The 21,392-nt window shown below is 41.7% G+C and overlaps 1 protein-coding gene across 1 annotated transcript in view; it reads right to left on the bottom strand.

Annotated features, from left to right (window-relative positions):
* Positions 1-4,529: 4,529 nt before the first annotated feature.
* The window catches only part of LOC138301029 (uncharacterized), a 52,196-nt gene continuing 35,333 nt past the window's right edge, over positions 4,530-21,392 (bottom strand). The window contains exons 4-5 of the mRNA XM_069241051.1: positions 18,207-18,380; positions 4,530-5,937 (exon numbers count right to left, since the gene is read on the bottom strand). Coding sequence (XP_069097152.1) covers positions 5,772-5,937; positions 18,207-18,380 — 340 coding nt within the window. The 3' untranslated portion in view covers positions 4,530-5,771. The remainder of the gene's footprint in view (positions 5,938-18,206; positions 18,381-21,392) is intronic.

Below are 21,392 nucleotides of genomic sequence, written 5' to 3'. Positions count from 1 at the left end.
CTTGGAGCATTACAGCAAACCTCTTGGGAAGCACATGCTACCAAATACACACATTAAGCTGAAGCTCATAATTTTAGAAGAGCTACGCTTGGGCTGAACTGTACAGACTCGCTGGTGTATCATGGCATAGTGACTGCTTCCTAGACCCCAAAGCTGGGACCAAGACTTAAAAATTGCTAGTGAGCCTCCAAGCCTGTTGCATGTCTGGTAGCCAATTGCCTGGATTTCTGGGAATTGTCAACTCTTTAAGACCCTCCTGTCTGGCACAATATAATTGCATTCTATGCAAGTGATTCTGTCTAAAGAAACTGCAAAACAGGAACCTAATGTGGTCTGCAAGCAGCAGAAGGAGTTTCTAATCCTCAACTGAAATATCTCTTGAGTGATGAGGGTTAAAGCTTTGGACTATTCTTTCTCCTCAAAGCAATGAACTAATTTGTAGTTATTTTTCAGTATTAACTCTGAATGGACATATTTTGTTACTGTGCAATAACTACCTTGTTCTGTATATTGCTCAATCTCAATTCCATTCTCTTTGAGCTAAGTCCGATGGCTCACGCGAATTAAACAGTAGAGTCAAGAGGACCTTAGAGGCGTTCTGTCTCTCACACAATAACCAGTATCCTAGGAAGCAGTAAGCACTTTGATACTGCTAGATAATACCAACAACTTCAGGATCTGGGAAAAAGATTGACAAGAGGCCCATGTCTGGAAGTTACATGTGTAAAACTGCGCACTTAAAAGTTTGTCTCAACTCTTCTGCAATAGAATGACCTCCTGCACAAATTGTTGCCTTTAAGAGGCATTTAACTGCATTGGTAACGTATGCAACCTTGAAATATGCAAGAGCGTGTGATAATCAATATCATGCTACTGTATGCCATCTGTATTGCTTCAGAATCACACTTCTGCTGCATGCTACCTATACCACTTGGGATCGTGTGGAAGCCTGATTCTCATTAGTATCACATGGACCCTTTAGACAGGGGTCCTTCACTGCCCTGTCCTCCTTATCCACCAAATAAAGCCTCCACTGACTCTTGGTTCTGGGTGCTGACCTTGGGGGAAGGGGAGGCTGTTTAGCGATAACTTATGATTTAAAAATACCTACTACAGAATTCCTTGTGTGTCCAGCTTTCAGGCAGCAATACAAATGTCAAGATAACTCTTGTAATTAATGTTCCTGCTAGAGAGAAAGATGGAATTTTGTCTAGTGAAAGTTTTGACTCGCCATAAAGTAGCACAGAGGGTTCCTGCTGCAAATAACCAATCTGCATTTTATGTGGATGTCTGAGTGGACAAGTAAAGCCAGCCTTTACCTGTGCTTTAAAACGAGTGAAAAGTATGTGAGAGAGGGGCTACGGAGAGTTGGAGGGCACTTTTGCCAGGTGGCAGTGAGGTAATCCGAGAAGGAGCTCAATGGGGGGCGGGGGCAAAAAAGATTATTGCACCAGGCGCTACCAGCGCTAAAGCTGGCCCTGCAGATATTATCATCATAACATGCAACTTGCACACACTTGTGTCCTGTACAGCTTACACCACATTAATGCAACTTGCAGTCTGCACGTCCCTGGCCATCACTATACCGTTTGCTACCCATAAAACACCTACAAATTGATGCATAGTAAATGTAATGCATTGTAACGTAACTCAGTGTACTGAAAAATGAGCTGTAGAAAACACATAAAAGTCCCATGCAACCTGCATTCCCTAGGTTCCCTGTATGCACCAGATTGCCATAACTGCAACCTGTTTAGCCTTAGTCATCATGCAGTCCTAAACAACATTACTATTACAATCAGCATATTCACCATTCATCCCTTCGTGGCCCTGAACTGCATTATAAAAGGATTCAGCTTGTGATATTGTTCTCCAGCACTATATTCGCCACATGACTATCTCACGCCACATAATTTCCTTGATCCCTGTACAACCCTGCACCTCAATAGCAGCTCGTTTAGCCTGCACACCCTTAAAATATAGTAAGGTCCAGCACACAATTACTACCACATGCATCCTGCACAGCCTCGTCCCATCTATGTCCCCTCTCAACATTACTATTGTCTACAACATGTGCAGTCATGGCCTTTGCTTAGCTCTGTACCACATAACCACAAACCGTTGCCTGCACAACTAGGCCACCAACTGTCAGTTGCAGCCTCCACCCTCTTGGCGCTCCTGTACAGCTGTACACTGTACGCTTTACTACAGTATGCAGCCTACACAACCTTATTGCCCATGCAAGGCCATGCACCACATTACTATCAACTGGAGCTAGCATAGCAATGGTCCCTGTGTGGCCCTGCACTGATTTAGCATTAAATGCAATCTGCAAACACTGGGCCCTGGTCCAGCGCTGCAGTCCGTTAATACTACACATGGCTTCAACAGGTGATGTTCCATGTAATTTCCAGGAACACTTTGCCATCATATGCAGCTCTTTGTCTAGGTAAAAGGCTGCAATATATTGCCATTAGAAGCAGCACTATGACCCCTGTACGATCCTGGTCAACAGTGCCTTTCCACGCAGCGTGCACTGAGTCTGCATTCTCTCCTTGTACATTATTATTGCATGAAACCAGGAGATCTGTGGGTCTTTGCGCTGCTTTGATGGAGCCATCCATCAAATTTTTCTTACATTGACAGGAACCAGCATGACAGCAGTTTCTGCCAATGTATAGTTCCTGCCAAAGGGCCAGTTGATATCTCTAAATTTGACTGGTGGAGTTAAAGCAAGGTGGCGGACATAAAGCCCAGCACTCCATCTGCTGAACTGTAAATCAGGCTCTCTGTCTAGAGGGGCACAGTGGGTGTAAAACAATGGCTTGAAATGCTAGCCCAAGGTGTCATTTTAATAGACCATTTGCAAGCATTCCTCCCATCACCTTCTGTGTGTTTGATTGCCTGTAATATGTAAATCAGTAAATTTGTATCCATTCAAGCAATACAGAAGGTGCAGATTTGCTAGTTTTCTGGTAAACCGATCACTATATATATTTAAATTCCAGAGCCAAAAAATGAATAAATTAAAGCACTCAGAATAATTATAAAAACTGACACTGACATGGCAGACCCCACTCGGGGCCCTCAAACCTGACTATCACCCCCACAATGCAATTATTAACCGGGGAGTTTGCACCCAGAATACCACATCTGAAGCTATGCTCTTGGTATAAACAATGCCTCCAAGGCTCACACTGAACTACTGTTCAAAAGAAAACCATATTGAACACCACACATGCACCAGCACAACAGAAACGTTCAAAATGGTGTTACTGTACTTACAACTGCACTAAAAACACATGAACTAAGAACACATGTAAATACCCAACAGGACACACCACACACAACTGTACACGTATACCTAACACAGCACACATGCTGTACATTCACTGGGTAACAACATGCTAACAGCACTCACATTCTCACCTCACAACACAAGCAAATCTACAAAATAACACACAGAACTAACATTCATCCAACATGTGCCCTAACAGGCCCGAAGATACGGTTCAAGAGCAGCACTCAATAGCTCCAGTTACGTTACCTGATTAGTACACGGGGGTCAAGTACACGACAAATAACGTAGATGGAAGAAAACCAATTTGGTAAGAAGTCCGGCCAAACTCAAACACTATTATTCACATTTAAAAAAATGATTGAGACACACTTACTGAAGACACTCTGTAAAGGTACCACAAACAGAAAACGTGTGATGCAAATTCACAAGCCAAGTAAGACTGTGGGTCTGCGATGGAAGGTAAAATATTTTGAAATAGAAATAGAATGCGTGATCTACAAATTACTAGAATAATGTAATACAGTCTACTGCGCTCCGAAGAACTTGAATTCTAAACTGGGAAATCTGCCCTCCAATAGCACTCTCCTAGTCTCTTTTATGGGTCAATAATACAGATCCTGCATTTATCATCAAATAACAAGGACTGGTTGTTGCTCATGGTCTTTTTTTGTGGACCAGACAATCTGGTACCTGAGGCTACACTATCATGTAGACAGTACTCCTTTAAACAAATTTGAAAGACTGAGCTTCTCCAAGTGTATTAAGTAAATATTAATTATGGTTGAGACCGGAGAAACATACTATTGGAGTCAATACAGTTGGCAGGGATTTGACTCTGGCAGTACGTTAGCATATGATGCGATTTGTTGGCTCCTCTTATGGACCTCAAGCATAGCATCTTTTCTCGTGTGCTTTTTCAGATCTAGTCCCTCACTGACTTTCTCAGTGATAAATTCCTTTTATACTGTTCCTCATTCAGCAAAATCGCTGTGAAAATGCTTTGATTCCTGCATACCCAGACTTTATACTTTTGATCATCCTCTGTGTGATCGGGTGGCACACTCTGATCCAGTGATGTCCAATATAAACTCTTCCTCCAGCAGTGTGAACAGTTGGCTCACTTCCCTTCATCTACGTCATGGTGCTTGGACTCTGAATAATTAATTGTCCAGATCATGTCTTTTGGGTTCCTTTTAAGGGGTCGAAAAAATAGGCAACACATGGGGTTACGAAACGTAGGATTTTTAATGAAGATGCTACCTGTTCATTGTATTGTTGAGTTATCCTGTTACCCTTTCTGTATACACACAATAGCCTCCTGCTCCTCACTTCTTGACATCCATAAGAAGCTAAATACCTGGCTCTTCGAATTACTCAGAGGGAACACTCACCTACACATCTGCTCAAGCGCCTGGATGCTGGCATAGGCAATTAGTGCGCCATACAAATAGACATGACATAACATATACAGGTTCTTTCACTTTATGATATACCACTGTGTGATCACTAGAGCACTGAGCACGACTATAATTGTGCGTTTCTTTTACATTTATTAAAAAAATTTCCTTATGTTAGTGGTTGCAGCACCTTTGCTTGTTTCTATGATTATCTAGAGATTCCGTTTTGAGATTATACTACTATTCTCACAAAGCCACCATTTAACTTTTAATTAAATCCATTGTTGCTTTTAAATATAGATCTATTTTATGCACATTATTTTTTTGTGCAGTTTGGAGCATCCACAGGAAGGTATGGCTGTAGTGGGGCACAATGTTTGAGTTCACAATGAAAGCAAGAATTGTCTTCACCTGCCTGCCTCACCTAAGGAAGGCAAAATATTTTTATTTTTTGAGCCGTTAATACAAAAATGGCTATTTTTCTCGAGACAATCCCATTTATCCAACATTCCAATGCTCGAAGCAGACACCACAGCATTAGAAATTTGGTTTCCAAGTTTTACTTTTTTAATGAATACACAGGGATAGCATTTGACAGAAGCAAACTGGAAACAATACAGTCTTTCACCGTCATCCGAAAGGGTGATTAACAATTGAGATCCTACGATTTGTTTCTTGTGCAGAACATTCACACTCAGCCTTTCTGTTTAATATTGATTATTTAACAGAAACTCTAAAGCTTTGCAATTTACCCCAAAAGCTTGACTGATTTTAGCCGCAACATTTCTTCGATCATTTTCTTGTCTTTAATCTTTTTCTCATTTGATTTCTTTCATGAAAAACGTCTAATGCTTGCTCACCAATGTTCTTGCAGAGCACGGAAGCAGTCCTTTTTATTTTAAAAAAAAAAAAATCACATTTTTGTAATGATTTAGCACACTCGGAGTCCTACAGAATAGGTTCTCAACCAACCAAAGCTCAAATCGATAAATCACCCACACACGGTCAGAGATCATATGATTTGTACCCTCGTCACTTCGGTTTCCAGTTGTTTGCGTCCTTCACCTATGTATTCAAAGTGAGTCCATTTCTGAAGGCTGTACCAGCTGCTGGAATTCACGGGACCCTGCTGCCAGCTCTTGCCTGTAGTCGTACAAGGACTGGAAGTCGCTGCTACCCCTCAACAGATCATTGTTTTTTCGGGCTTCGTAATGAAACTGCGAACCTTTCATTTCATACCTGCGAAAGATAGAGACAAAAAGCATTGTTTTAAGGAAATAACAGCATATAGCAGTATTCCACAGATACTCTGACAAAATGCCTTCTTCATTCATAGACAGCAAAGTCCATGGTGACGACCGGAATGGACAGCTATAAATTGTACCTCCAGAGTACCTACAATTCTTTAGATTCCGAACACTGATTTTCACAGAATTCAGTACTATGGAAGGTTCCTGAGGGGTCCCGATTGTAGCAGGTTTATAATAGGGAAGTCTGAGACTGAAGAAAGCATCAGATTACTACTATGTGGAGGCAGATTATGGCAATCATCATTTTCCCCTTAAAGCCCACCTACATCTTCTAGGTTTCTTTTCTATGTGTTGGTTTACAAATGGGGGAATATGAACATTTGATTATAAAAAAGAAAGCTTGATTTATTCTGGTCCTCAGAGACTTGGTATAAAACAATGGTTGCTTTGGCTCCTCCCTTTCCTTTTCATGTCCAACAGTGGTTAATCAGGGACAGTAGGCCTCACCGACACTTATTTCGAGGATCCAGTACTCTCTGGTCCCTCTCCAGTGTTTTTGCCAAACTAAAATGCTGTTCTGCCAGAGTCTGTGCCTGTCCTCCCACGGCACAGCCTGGACAACTTAGCTACTCTTCAGCAGGCATAAGCAAAAGACAGTAAACTGTGGGTGGCTAACCTTAACTTCAGGCTCCAAAGGACTCAGCTGCATTGGAGAGCCCATAAAGCGCCAACGTGCCTAGCATCAGCTTCACCTCCAGGCTCCTTACTGAAACTCTTCAGGGCAAGTGTGGATAGAATGGAGGGGATTGGGACATACATTAAAGCAGGCATTGCCCTGCTGTCACTGCCCCTATGAATGTTGTATTTACGAACAAAAAACACCAATCAGTAGCCGTGACTGCTTCTGTGACCACTGAACTCTGTACTAAAAGTACAGTTAATAGGAGGAGTACATAATTGATAATCTGTAGAGTCAAAAATGATATACCAGTGTCCAAGTGCCAAGTGGTAGGTGAAGGAAAATGCCCTATCCACCCATATTATAGGGCTCTGTAAAGGGGTGTACATGGACCTGTTTAGTGCCAATGCCAAGTAACAGTTCTTGGTGGTTGTGGATGAGCACACCAGACAACCAAGAATTAGACTCCAGTCTGTTACGGCATCCTCAAGACCAGGGTGTGAAAGTACCATAACTTCAACATCATTGCATGACCACTCTAATGGCAGAAAACACATTATACCAATCAACATAGCAAATCATACAACTGCCGCCACAAACAGACCTAGTGCACCATACATCTACAGCTGCCAACCGAACAAGTCTAGCAACAGATGATATTCCAGAGGAACTGAAGCCAGTTAGTGGCCCAAGTTACAGGGGCAAAGGTTCCAGCAGTACATAAAGTCATGCATAATAGGGCAGTCCTTTTTAGGGTTGAGTCTGCGTCACATGCGCTTGCGCAACACTTTAGTAGATAGAAAAGGGCTCGGAGCCCCGTCCATGTTACGTCAGTGTCTTTCAATGGTTTGTGGGCTCGCCTTTCAAAATCTGCTTGCTTTCATTGGTGGAAGGCATGCATATGTCATGCCTTTTCCAGTGGTTAGCCCTCCTCGAGCGCAGCGACCAAGTACTGAAAACATGCAAGGTTTGCTGTTTCCCGTCAGGTTTGTGGACTGCATTTTATCATTTTTTCGCAGCGCGATCTCGCTTGAAGTCCAGTGCTTTGCAGGACATCGACCCTGTTACATAGTTAATTGCAGTTTTGCCGGTTACGTACATAATTGCACTTTTGCCGATAGGTTTCACTACGAGTGAACTGTAGCAGCGCGAAAGCGCTCTTATTTTGCATTTTTTTAAAATTTTCTACTGCATGCCGTCTTCAACTGTCCGTAGAGTGAACTGTAGCAGCGCGATCACGCTGTTTTTTTTCCATTTAATGTGGCAAGAAAAGTCCCGTTGGGAGTTTACAACTGCTAATAGCTTTAACTCAGAGAAATGCGAGACCCTATTGCATTGCAAGTGCTTGTGTTTCTTGCTGCTAGTATGCAGTTAAGCTAAGTGATTTCTATCCCAAAAGTACTGCAACTTGTAGGACAACCCATGTCCACATTTGTTTAACATCTACGTTGTGCTTTTGGCAAACGTCCTTGTGGAGAAAGGGGTTAGATCATTTATGTAAGCTATTTTTTCACCCTGCAAATAATCCTTCTCATATTGAATTTCATCAGATTATGGGGGTCATTCCTACCCTGGCGGTCTATGACCGCCAGGGTAGGTGACGGAGGAAGCACCGCCAACAGGCTGGCGGTGCTTCCGGGGGCATTCTGACCGCGGCGGTAAAGCCGCGGTCAGAAAAGGGAAGCCGGCGGTTTCCCGCCGGCTTCCCGCTGCCCCAGGGAATCCTCCACGGCGGCGCTGCAAGCAGCGCCGCCTTGGGGATTCCGACCACCTTCCCGCCAGCCTGGTTCCGGTGGTTTTCACCGTCAGAACCTGGCTGGCGGGAAGGGGGTCGTGGGGCCCTTGGGGGCCCCTGCAGTGCCCATGCAGAGCCACTGGCATGGGCACTGCAGGGGCCCCCTAACAGGGCCCCACATAGATTTTCAGTGTCTGCGTGGCAGACACTGAAAATCGCGACAGGTGCAACTGCACCCGTCGCACCCCTTCCACTCCGCTGGCTCCATTCGGAGCCGGCATCCTAGTGGAAGGGGGTTTCCTGCTGGGCGGGCGGGCGGCCTTCTGGCGGTCGCCCGCCAGCCCAGCGGGAAACTCAGAATGACCGCCGCGGTCTTTTGACCGCGGTACGGTCTTCTGGCGGTTCCCGCTTGGCGGGCGATGGTCTAGGAATGAGCCCCTATGTGTTTTATATGTCAGTGGAAGGAAAGAGTAATAAAAAATGAAACTAAAAGCTGAAACAACAGAAGTCATAATTGTAAAGGACAGTGATTTGTGAATTGACTCTTATTGATCGACAGCAATGTGAACTTTATCCCCACCAGCTAACTGTGTGAAGAGTTTAGGGGACAAGATAGATAACCAGCTGGAGATGTCAACTCTAGTTTCCACAGTTGACTCCTCCTGTACCCATCGTATTAAAAGTTTGCAAAAAATCTTTCTTTTTCAAAGTCAAGCACATGGCAATGATTGCCTAAGTAAGATTTCGGCTCGACTATGCTAAATCTTTTGACTTGGAGCTACCTACTTTCAGTCTTACACCACATCTGCACGTGGTCCAGAGCAAAGCAGCCAGGTTAGTAGTAGCAGCACCTCGTTTTGCCCAAACTACTCCAATCTTACAGCCATGTGTACAATGCGCAAAGTATGGTCAAGAGACGCCTCAGCTTCTATTGAAAGGTGCCTGTGGAGTTACTTTCCTAAGACAACTCTTCCCACTTCTTATGTTGGCGTATTAGTAGTCCTCAGATTCTGCGTGAACAAAATGGGTAGGTGCAGTTTTTCAATCAGCACTGCTAAGCTTTGGAATTCCCTCCCTAACAATCTATGTTTAGAAAAGTTACTAATTTGTTTTAGACATCAATTGAATACTTGGCTATTTAAACACAATTTTATTTACTATTATTACTGTTGATGCAATACTGATGAAGTGTGGTGAACGAATAAACAAAATAACAATAAAAATGTATTTAAACCTAAATAAGCTTTTACTTAATTATATGGAATGCCCTTACCCGGAATTGTCTATTTAAAGAAGTGCCTAGAGAACTCTGTTGATAGTGTACTCTATAAATGTATATTAAAATAACATTATCAAATAACACCCACTCGATTTAAGTGAATGGAGAGAACAGGCATGTCAAGAAGGTATGTGAAGAAGGTGATCTGCGTTGCTGAAGAGCAAGATACTGAGCTGGAGCTAGCCTTGTTTCAGTTTCTGTGGGAGTTTTGAGCCACACCTCCTACAACCATCAAGTATGCAAGAGCTGCCACTCTGATGTGTCAAGGCATTGCATTTGCCATCACTTGTCATGGATTTTTTGTTTTTTTTTTAAATGTATCCTCATTTCACCATTAGTCACACAGCCTGTCTAGGCTCCATTGTCAAATGTGATATGCTTCATCAGACTGATATACGTATTACTGAATGGATTAATCATTGGATTGTGACTAGGCTTCCAAGTCAAGAAATTTGCCTAGATAGTTTTAGCTCTTCTAATTGGCCTTCACGTCCGTCTGAAAGACCTGGTTTACGCGCACGACCCAGTGGAGCCGACACAGAACATCTACAGATGTAAATTTTTTACAAATTTCCCAGTGTGCCATCAATATCAAGTAGAAGAAAAAGTGCTCCTCTGTTTTATTTAATTTCCCGCTAAGCAGAGGAGAAGTACCAAATAGTATTAAGTTATCTCTCAACTTAACATCCTGATTAAAAACCCGGAGCAAGATATTACTCACATATGGCCAGAATAGAGAAAGCTTTGAATATGTACTGAAGAGGTGAATAGTGATGGACGAATTTTTAGCTAGCAATTACTTGCAATTTAGCCCATATTTATTAGTTTGAATGAGTGTTTTCCTATTGTGTAAATTTGAGAATATTGTTATGGTTTTAACTAACTTAAAACAATAAAGTTTTTTACTTACTTACTTAAGAGATGTTTATCATCCACCCGGGTATAAAACACTTTAAACATACTTGTACTTGCTTCAATATTTTTGCCAGTTTTTGTTAACCAGTATAATCTATGCAATGTGAAAAAATAATTATGCTTCAGAAGAGCAGGTTTTACTGTGTTATATGATAGTTTGAAGGGTTTTTGCCAGAGATCTTCAAGGAGAGGTAATGGCACTGTGCCCATCCATATTTGATAGAGCTGCCTACCTTTGGCATTCTCAGATTCGAATATTTCCCAAAACCAGAGTGTAACTTCCTTCCTATGTGTAAAAAAAATAGACATCCCTATCCTCGATTTCCTCACTCTTTTGGCCTCTTTGGCCATTATTGAGCGCACCACCAGGAAGCTATTTGTAAGTACCTGAGCCTGGAAAGTGTGCCCTTTGTTCTTTCAAGAGAATCCTTCGATGACATTAAATGAAATCCTGTTCTGAGATTCCCCCCAAGTTCGGAAACCAGACTCTCTAAGAAGGATGGAAAGACTATCCTTCACACATTCAGATGTTCAGAGGGAGAACCAGATTGATGAATTATTCAAATAATAAGGTATTCCAAAGATTTTCCGTAAGGCACTCCATAGAGTGTCTTTCAGTACCTCTAGCCTAATTAAGAATTATGGAATTCCAAACCTCTGCAGGAACTCATCCTGTCCATGCTCTACCAACATCGCTAAAAAGATACACCCTATGGTAGATTGCTTAGAGGCTGACCTTAGCATACCAAAATTCTTAAACCGGAAAGCATAAGCATATTTTGAAAGTCCGGTAATGCTAAACTGCCACTCCTCAGCTTCTTCTGAAGCTTTTTCATTGGTTTAGGTAATTTGTATCCCCAAATAAAGGAATTAACTTTCCCCTTGAAGTCTCTTAATCTCTTTCTTAGTAAAATTAATAGTACCCAGGTAAAAAAGGGTCAGTTTTGTAAGAAGTATCATTTTTATCTGGTTTGTTCTACCATAGAAGTTTAAAAGGAGGTTCCTCCACTTCCGCAGCAATAGGTTAATTTCCTTAACTACTCTAGTTGTATTGGATGTGGTTAAGTCTTCCAGCTTATCGCAAACCTAAATATCTCATTTGGCGCTTCAAATTATGTATATAACAGCCTTTAGACATAACATGATCCGAGTATTGTTCTTGTTAATTTCATATCCCAAAAGCTGCCAAAATCTCTAAACTAGGCAATGCTACCTGAGGTATGTGGGTTTGCATAATATATGAAGATAGCTCAAAGAGAGCAAGCTTTATAGTGAAGGTCTGCACAGTGAAGCAAAGGATTATTAGGTCTGAGTGGATGGTCGGTGCAAATGGTTCCATATACAAGGCAAACAACAGAGGTGAAAGTGGGTAGCTCTGCCTTGTTCCCCCATTTATCGTAATTATTCAGGACATCTCTCCGTTTACTAAAACTCTGGCTCTTGGTGCATGGTATAACTTTTGGACCGTTTTAATCATAATTTCAGGGAATTAAAAAATTATGAGGACTTCCCACAAATAGGACAAGTGAATCCGGTCAAAAGCTTTGGTCGCATGTAAGGTAGCAATAATTAATAGATACTAAAATGTTGTGGCCATGTTATGGCTCCTATAGCCTGCTCGGAATAAACCGGTGATGGTCGCTGTGTATTAATGACTGTATATGGTTTCTACCAGGCACTATTTTTGCAAAGATTTTGTAGTCATTATTCAACAGCTCAGCTGGGTAGTTCATCTGATTTTAGTATCATTACAACTGCTGTCTCTGCAAAGGAAGATGGAGACCAATGATTATGTAACAAGAACTAATCAAGTAACAGGCTCATCTATAGGGCAAGATCTTGTGGCAATAATTTATAGTACTGTGGAGATATCGCATCTGGGCCTGCAGCTTTCCCGTTCTCTAATGCCTTAATTTGGGCAATATTCTCTCCTTCAGTGGTCTCGCTAGTCATTTCTTGAATTAGGGATTCTGTGACTTGGGGGAACTCTCTTCCAGAAAGCCACCTCTCGATTTATTCTTGGTCAGGTGTTAACCTTTCCTGATACACCAGACTCAAGCTATTAGCCAAACCCTCCTTAATCTCTGCAGTTGTAGAGAGCTTTGCTACTGTTCCAGCTACCTCAATTATGTCTATGTGGTCCTTAGCCTTATCAGATCTGGGTTTTCATGCTAGGCGTTACCAGCAGTTCTCTCCATAGTCAAAATGTTGCAGCTTACCGACTCTCCACTTATCTAGCCATTTCTATACAGATAGGCCTTATATTCATTTTGAGCCTGTTCTGATTCAGAGAGTAATGTATCTGAATTGCCAGTAGAGGAGACCGCATTTTTTTTGTAGCTCTCTAGTTTTTCCAGTCAAGAATGCAACAACCATCTTCCTCTATGCGTGCCTTTTGATTCTTTGTTGCCTCAGCTTAGGTCGGGATCCTCTGTTCACACCCCTTGTATGCATCACAGACAACACTAAATCAGTAAAGCTCAAATTTTCTTTGACATAAAATTGGTTCTCAATAGATTGGTCATGGGGTACTCCTTGATCCTTCAGCAGGGTCTGTCCAGTATCCACCTAGGTCCTGATCTCTGTGTTGGGGAGTAGCTGCCAAATGATCTGCTATCGCAGCCGAATGGTGGACCATGGCTTGCACCCAATTGAATATAATGCTACTCAGAAGAAAATAGTCAATGCAGGAGTGGAGGACATATTTTTTACTGTAGAAGTGAAAATTTTACGAGTGCCAAGTTCCCTCCGACATATCTATGTGGCCATGCTCCTTCTTCATGTGTATGATTTTTAGTCTCAGTTTCTTCAATGAGCTCCCTTTATATTTAGACCTCCTGACCTCTGCCTTATTGAGCACTACATTGAAGTTACCCCGATCACAACAGGATGGTTGATTTCCAAAATATTTTGATTGATGATATTTAAATACGAGGGACTGTCTGTGTTTGAACCTTAATACCACACCAAAGAAAGCCTACCCTGCCAGCCGCCAATTCTGCCAGTAGACATCTATTTGATGTTGTCCGGCCAATAGTCCAACAGCTTAAAATCTGTTGTTGTCTGTTTTTTTTTTTTCTCAAATAATTATTGCCGCCCCCTTCGTTGCTCCAAGCTGTTCTGATGTAATGACCTCCTCGACTGAAGCGCATTTAGTGAAGCAGGCTCTGGAATCCCCTCTTAGTAAGTCTACTGTAATATAACTATCTGAGCATTCGTGTCCCTGATATACTGAACTACACTCATCCGCTTTCTCCTTTCTCGCAGTCCGCTGATATTCCAAGATACATTTTTTATTGTACTATCCATAAAATCTAAGTCTACCTCTATCAGGGTGTATCCCTGGGAACCTTACCATGCCTTGAAGTATTGACTGGTGTAGCTCAGTGATATGAGGATGAATTTTGTTTTCTTTTTTTTACCCTATGTTCCCCACTTGTGTGCTTCCTCCCTGAAGAACCTGACCCCTTTCCTTTGGTGATATCTTCTCATCATTAGGGTAGTAGAGTGAAAAGAAATAATCAAAAAGCATAGAATGAAAAAAGATTAAAAGAAAATCAAAGAAATGGAGTGAACACCAAATATTAATTCAGCTTGAAGAGCTAAATGGATCAAAACCGAATTAAAATTTCAAATTTATTCAGTACACAGCCTGAGCTGTGTGCTGGAAGCATTACGTTATTCAGCCAAGTGCCACAGCTCAGAAGGCGCAAGATTACTCCAAAGCCAAGCAAGAGATATTGAGATTGGGCAGAAAAAGAGCGAAGTGCAAGCACTTCTCTATATTTAAGAGTTTGACTTAATCTTCCTTATTAGCTCATCCGCCTCCTCTTACAGTGTGCATCTCGTTCCGCCACATTGCTTTTAGCGCTGCCAGGATTTTAAGCGGGAAAGTAATGACCAATCCTCCTAACTCTTCCATCCTCCTCCTGAGCTCCCATACTTGCGGGTTCATAGCCTGCCCAACATCAGACCTAATCTGGTAAGGGGAAGCGTCATGTTGGATATGCTTCCTTTTTAAGCCTGCACTAAATAATCTTTTCTTTCGGGTAAAGGTAGGCAAACTGACCAGTATTTTCCGAGGGCAGTACGGCTACTATTACATCTAAAGGGATCCCTATGTATATGTTGCCTTCCATGTTGAAGACTGCTACCTCCTCCCTAAACTCTTCCTTTAAAATTTTAACGAAGAACGCTTTTAAGTCTGTACCTTCCAGGTCCTCCAGGACATTTAACAGTGTAAAGCTACTTCTTCTTGAATGGACCACCAACCTTTACAGGTCTTCCTGCGGTTGGCGATTTGCTTCCTTTAATAATTTAATATCCTCTGTCTTCTCTTGCAGCGAGGTGTGTACAGATGGCTTTTTTTCCTCTAGCACCCTAATGCGCTCTGCCAGTGCATCAAATGTACCCTCCAATGTCTAATTATGCCCTGAAGTGCTAAATTTCTCTATTATCTGGGATTTATTTTAAATTGAAGTAACATATCTTGGATTGAGAGGCTATCTGTGACCTTCTCAGAGGGAAGAGGAACCTCTAGCTCGGGGGAAGGGGATGTGATTATCTGCCTCCTCCCATGTGTCAACCTCTTGATTCCCCAGAGATGTCGGGGAGGCATACTTATTTGCCATCTTCAATATAGGAGCCTCCGTAAGTACAGTACTCTGACTGGAAGGTCGGTTAAAGCCAGTGGAACTATCTGCTGAGGATGGGACCCCTGCAGTAGTAAAACTGTCCAGTAATGCTGGCCCAGTGAGAGATGGATGTTGTGAAGAGAGCGCAGCAGATGCTCCCACCTCTGGCTTTACTTTTTTCTCCATAACTTTGAAGTATCAGTTAAGAGATGGTTTGACTCTCCCATAGGAGTCTTTTGACAGCAGGGGGGTACAGTGCTCAAACATACTGACGTTTCTACCACTTCGACTTTGCTTTGATGGATTCCGACAGGATTTGGAAGGTGAAGCTCCTTGCACAAGCAGCTTTCCTTCAGTCATTCTGCCTCACCCTCCGGTCCCTGCCTGGAGGGACTGTGGAACTTGGAGCGTATCTGCTCAGGTGGAGCACATAATATTCAGTCTTGTGGGGCCCATATGACAATGCCTCAGAATCACTCTCCTGAGCTGGTCTCCCCTTTGCATCGTCTGTAAAAGGTAATGTATGGTGTGGGCCAATTTAACTTAGATTAACTTGACTAATTTCCTGGCTTATTACCCTAGGTCCCAAGTTGAGGTGGGGGTAGAGAGCTTACACTCACTGCCTGATGCTGTGACATAAGTAGACCCAAGGGCCCATGCTGCATTGGGCACCTGAGTGGGGTAACTCACCAGCATTAGTGAGTTCTCTGTGTATGCTGCCGTATGTGCTGCCTTTTCCCAATGAGCCCCAGAGCCAAACGTGTCTGCAGCGCCTTTACAGAGACGCAACAAAGCAGCCCCCAACTCCAATAAAGACTAAAGATCCAGCACACGACCAGCAGTACCGGGACTCGCTGCACATTTCTAAAAGTAACCTCCGCATGGATATGTCCCGGGCTGCCTAAGAATGTCCCGTGTCAGAACAGTCCATAGAGCCCCAACTGATGCCGAGGTAAGATTCCACAGCCCCCGCTATGCCTTGTGTCTTTGCTGACTCAAAATTGCGATGTACTCCATGTCTGCTCCTCTTCTTAAGTAATTCTGAAATTATTCAAGCTCCGTCGCTCTTCCCCTGCCCTGCTACCATTTCAGCCTGCTGCTATATCATTCTGATCATTTTCTCCATCACCTGTCATGGATGACCTAGGTCTTGGATTAAGAAGATGCATCCACAGAGCCTGTGCTTGAAATAGAAACATAAAAGTCCACATTCTTAATGTATGAGAAAAAGTGTTTGCGACTGTGAAATTCTCATTAAAAACAATGCACTCTTCCTAAGAAGTGCTGGTGTTCTCCCTTACAAATAAAAAAAGTGCACAGACTTAGAACCTTAAATACTCAAGAAGTTAAAACACAGCACAGCCGGGGAATGAGAAAATGTTGAGCATGATGTGTCCAGCATTCTAAAATCCACAAGTTATTCTTGTCTTGGCTATTCACCGATACCAAGGTTGAAGCTCTGCATGTTGTTGAAGACAACCCCATTCAATGTTGTGCATGTGGCTCTAGATAACTCTGTTACCACTCGCATATCATTCTTCAAAAAATTGAAAGAATACATATTCATGAACCAGACTCAGAGTGGTTCCTGCCACTGCATGACCTTTAGGGTTGGTTGGCAGACTCCACAATCCTAGTGATGGTGTGTCAGGGGAAGAGAAATGCCAAAGAACTCAAAGTCAGTGGAAGATAAGACCAGATGTGTGGAGCCTTTCAAGAATTGGTATCCCACAGACCCAATCAGCAGAAGTGCTCCTTGCGGCAGGAGTGCATAGCAAGTGAAAACAGACTGCACAAACATCGGCTCCACTGCAAAGATTATAAAAACAACATTATTATACAGATGTCTCCATATACAAACGCAAACGTCCACTTCGCTCAACGTATGCTAGGATTGGAGGTGGGATAGTAAATTAACTAAGTCCTAATATATGTTGAATAGGAGTTTGACTTTATTCAGAAATTAAATACATCTCAAATGTGTGCTCTAAAATGTTTATGTAATAGATGTTTTGGATTCTATTTTTTCACATGGAACCCAAGGGCCTCTATAGCGCTACTAAGTATCTCAGGGTATTACTTCTGAACACACTTCCAGATAAATGACTGCTCTCCTAGTGACTGAACCACTCTGTGACTAAATAGGAACAGTTCTATACAAACGCTCAACCAATGAATTCTCTCACAAAGGCTTGAGGTAGAAACCTTGTGAAGGTCAAATGTGCGGGTACAGTAGCCCAGGGCTCTGCTGGAGTAACAGTGAAACGTATCCTGCTGGGCCAGGGTATTTGGAGGAGGAACATCTGTGAAAACAAGCTAGGGAATATTAAGGAAAGTGTGACAGCTAAATAATCCAGATGTGATCCGTTATCACTATAAAAAGAAAAACGTACTGATAAAGAGATATGGGCTTGTGTATGTGTAGTACACTCTTTCAGCTGGCATATACTCTCACCTCACAGTGAAAACCAAGTTATGTCATTGAATCTGAATTTTAGTCCTGGCTGTAACAGCATGTCCTAAGGAAGTATTATCATCTCACTGCATGAAAGAAGGGGCTAGGCTGTCTAAAGAGACATGGGGAGATTTTGATTACAGTGTGAAAGCCCCTAATAACAGTACTATGTTTATATATAATATGCATCCCAGAATACACCCTTGAACCTTTCCATTTCCATATATTTCTCCCATTCCTGGCACTTCAAAATACTATGTACAAGAGAATCAGAGGTTAAGGTAAAGACGTGGATTCTCTATGGCAAGAGTGATAAAGCATTTGTCCTACTTTCCCTCAGTTAAAGGTGAGGGCTTTTCCAGAAGAAATAATTTAGATAAAAACAAGATATTGAATAAATGAACTTGAAAGATTTTTTTACTGGGTAATGTGGCTATCCCTAGAGTATCTGGGAGGCTTTTCATATCCATAGGATGCTTTACAGGACACTTGGAATGGCTTTAGCTTGATCAGTGCATGAGTAAATATGTGGTAAGATGTGCCATCTATTATTAAACTCACCATTTTGGCTTTGGACCTCGTGTCCGTTCCAGCTCCTGCTGCCGTTTTAGTTCCAGCAGAAGCTCTTCCTCAACGCGAAGGCGCTCCAACCGGAGCCGTGCCAGCTCCTGCTGGTACGGTGACATCTTCATGAGAGACTGTCCGATTTCTCCTTCTGTGAGGCTTTCCAGAAACCTGGAAAACAATGTCCTCTTCTTTATTTATCACACACTGAATTTATTCAGTACACCTAGACAGCACTAGTGGGCATTCTCTGACCCCACAGAGGAGTCGTACTGATGGGTTGTGATTAACAAAAGCAGTATGTTACTAACCATAACATGACTGATCAGAGGCACAGGCCTTCAGCCATTCTTACGATTTCAAATTACATCCACCTCTGATGGCCATTCTGGTTTGCATATTCTTCTGTTCTAATGGGTTGTGACTATCGGGTCCAATTCTGCTTAGGAATTCATGTTCATATCATTGTATGTGTTTTAAATGATTTCCTTTAGTATGGATTTTAACAAATTGTAAATGCAGCAGTGTTATAGAGACAACCTTAAATACTGACGCCAAAACTATCATTAAAGTTTTGCTATAAAGGATGACAATCTGAGCGTAGCAGTTTCAAATTTATAAAAATGTATGGGGACATGTTTTTGTATTCGATTTACAGGATGCATTTAGTGAAATGTTCTTTTTGGTATCAACCAGATAAATCACCAGCCACACACCATCAAATCACCAGGAATGCATCGTTACTATGAAAGCCCTTAGTACTGCTTGAGTGCACAGAGAGAAAAAGCAAGCGCTACAATTGAATCTAACACTCATAGTAATTACATATAACTATAGAAGAGATTTAATGATGCCCCAGAAAAATGAATTGTTATATACAATAAAGCAGGAAAACGTAACAAGATGCATAATTCACCAGATTAGTATTTATTAAGTGTTATCTACAATTTTAATGGTCTCTAGATTCTCGTGTTGAATATTGCCAGTTCGATGTACGAATGATCCTTTTATAAACAAAACTATTTTTAGGGCCTTACTGAACCACAGTAAGGAAGACTCAAGTTCATTTTTTTCTAGGCAAGACATTCTGTATTTGAGGCCCCCGAATGGACACCTTGTGTCTCTTTTCCATCTGAGCTAGTTTCATGGAACACTGATGAGCGCCAGATGGCCAAGTTCAAAGGCTACAGTGGACAATAAAAAGCACTCTTCTCCCTCGAATATGAAGGGGCAGTGCCAATAAGGCATTTATACACCAAATAGATTAAAATGAAAGATTTGTCTAAATGGAGCCAATGGAGAGTAGCAAGACCATCTCTGGTACTATCACGCTTCTTTGCTTTAAGAACCAGCATTTCAACTGCTTTCTGAACCATCCGAAGGCGCTTCATTTGGCCTTTTGGTAGTCCTCTAAAGAAATGCTCACTGACATAATCCAGTTTGGCAGTATAAGAAACCCAACTTCTATTTTATGATGTGGTTCATCTATAATGAGCAATACCTATTTCTATTCCTGGTGGGAGAAAAAAATACTGCCTGAACCATTAGCTCTATGGGGGGTTCAAAGTTAAGACTGGAATCCCACACATCTCACAATCTCTCTTTTTCTAGCAAAGGTAGTGGGAGGGCCAAGTAAACTGGAATTGAGCAGTCATATCTAGTACTCAGGGTTTATTGCTGTACCCAATAGGAGGTCCACTATTTTGCCATTCCTCCACCTCAGCTCACTTATGTTTCATCCATTGGGCTATGTTTTCCAGACCTCTTAAAAGTAGAACCGGAAATGAGAGGTGTCTTCAAGTTCATTGAAAGTATTTGACTCGAGCTCTTCCATTTGGCGGCAGTGGGAACTACTATATACCTTTGCATTTCTATAGTGAACTGAATGCCCGTGATTGTGTAAAAACATTAAAAGCCTCTGATTTTTCCATAGAGGCAGTGATGTAGGGAAGGAGACACTTAGTAAACATTAGTGTAACTTTGACAGAACACATGGGATGTACTATTGGCGTCCCTATTGTATTTAAATACGTGCTTTTGTCCTCAAAGATTGCTTTCTCATAAATTCATATTTGAGCTCAGAGTGTGTGATAATCCTATTTACTTGTCCTGTGACAAAGTCACTCCCTTTGGAGCTATGTAGTGCAGCAACACATTATTGCAGCAACCTCTTTATGTAAGAGCTCTGATTACAGCCTCTCTGATTATGCCAGGGCTAATACTATAGTAAGTTTTGAATACTAGCAATTCCCTTATTTTGCCACCTTTCAGCAGATCTGCATACTAAGGCTGGAGGTAGTGGTAACCAATAGTTCCAGGGTTGGAATGCCATTTGGATTCTATGCAAACTAATTAACTTGCATGTTTTGGGGGTTTTCACCAGCTCTTTGATAATATTTTCCCATACTGAGAGAGGTTGGAAATTTGCTCCTTGACAAGGGCAGAAGTAACATGTTTTCCAGGGTTGGGAAAAAAGTGGTTGAAGGAAAAGTGAACTTGTAAATATTAAGCAGATTTTCACATGAGCAAATATACACATGCATATTTGCTCGTGCTAAAATAGAGTTCACAAATATTTTCTAGGATTTTGTCTTCCTGACCTACTTCTGTTAATTCTTCTGAAATCATGAAAGCTGTAAATCTGCACTAATGCAAGGACATATACTATGGATGCACTTTTGACTTCCTTTAAGAACTGGATACCTAATTAGGTATGGTGTTAACCACGATCTTTTGTTTTTATTAAAAGCATCTCTCTTTGCTTAGGAACTACGGTTGCACATATGTGCTTTTTGAGACCAAAACATATGTTTGCTTTTTGTCTATGGTTGTTATAACATTGGCTGGCAGCTCCCACAACAATAAAGAAACAATAAAGTCGTACAAAAACAGTGTTAAAACAAAACACACATTGACAAAAAAACAAAAAGCTGATTAGCATTATCAAACCTCTTGGCTTTGCAATGTCTGTTTATTTTCGTGTTTCCCAAAATCTTGTTGAAACTCGTTACACTGGTTTTTCATTATGAATATTTTTTTGAAATGCTAGCATGTAGTAAGATATTTAACTAAAAGATGCTTCAAAGAAATAGTACCTACAATTTCAAACTAATTTAGCAAAACGTTTTTTCTAGTCGTATTTGTTTGTGAATATTGTGTTTTGAAAGAAAGAAGAATCTATCT

This window comes from Pleurodeles waltl, chromosome 6, assembly GCF_031143425.1.
Source record: "Pleurodeles waltl isolate 20211129_DDA chromosome 6, aPleWal1.hap1.20221129, whole genome shotgun sequence".
In the NCBI taxonomy this organism is placed as follows: Eukaryota; Metazoa; Chordata; class Amphibia; order Caudata; family Salamandridae; genus Pleurodeles; species Pleurodeles waltl.
This window is presented reverse-complemented; position numbering and strand designations above follow the sequence as displayed.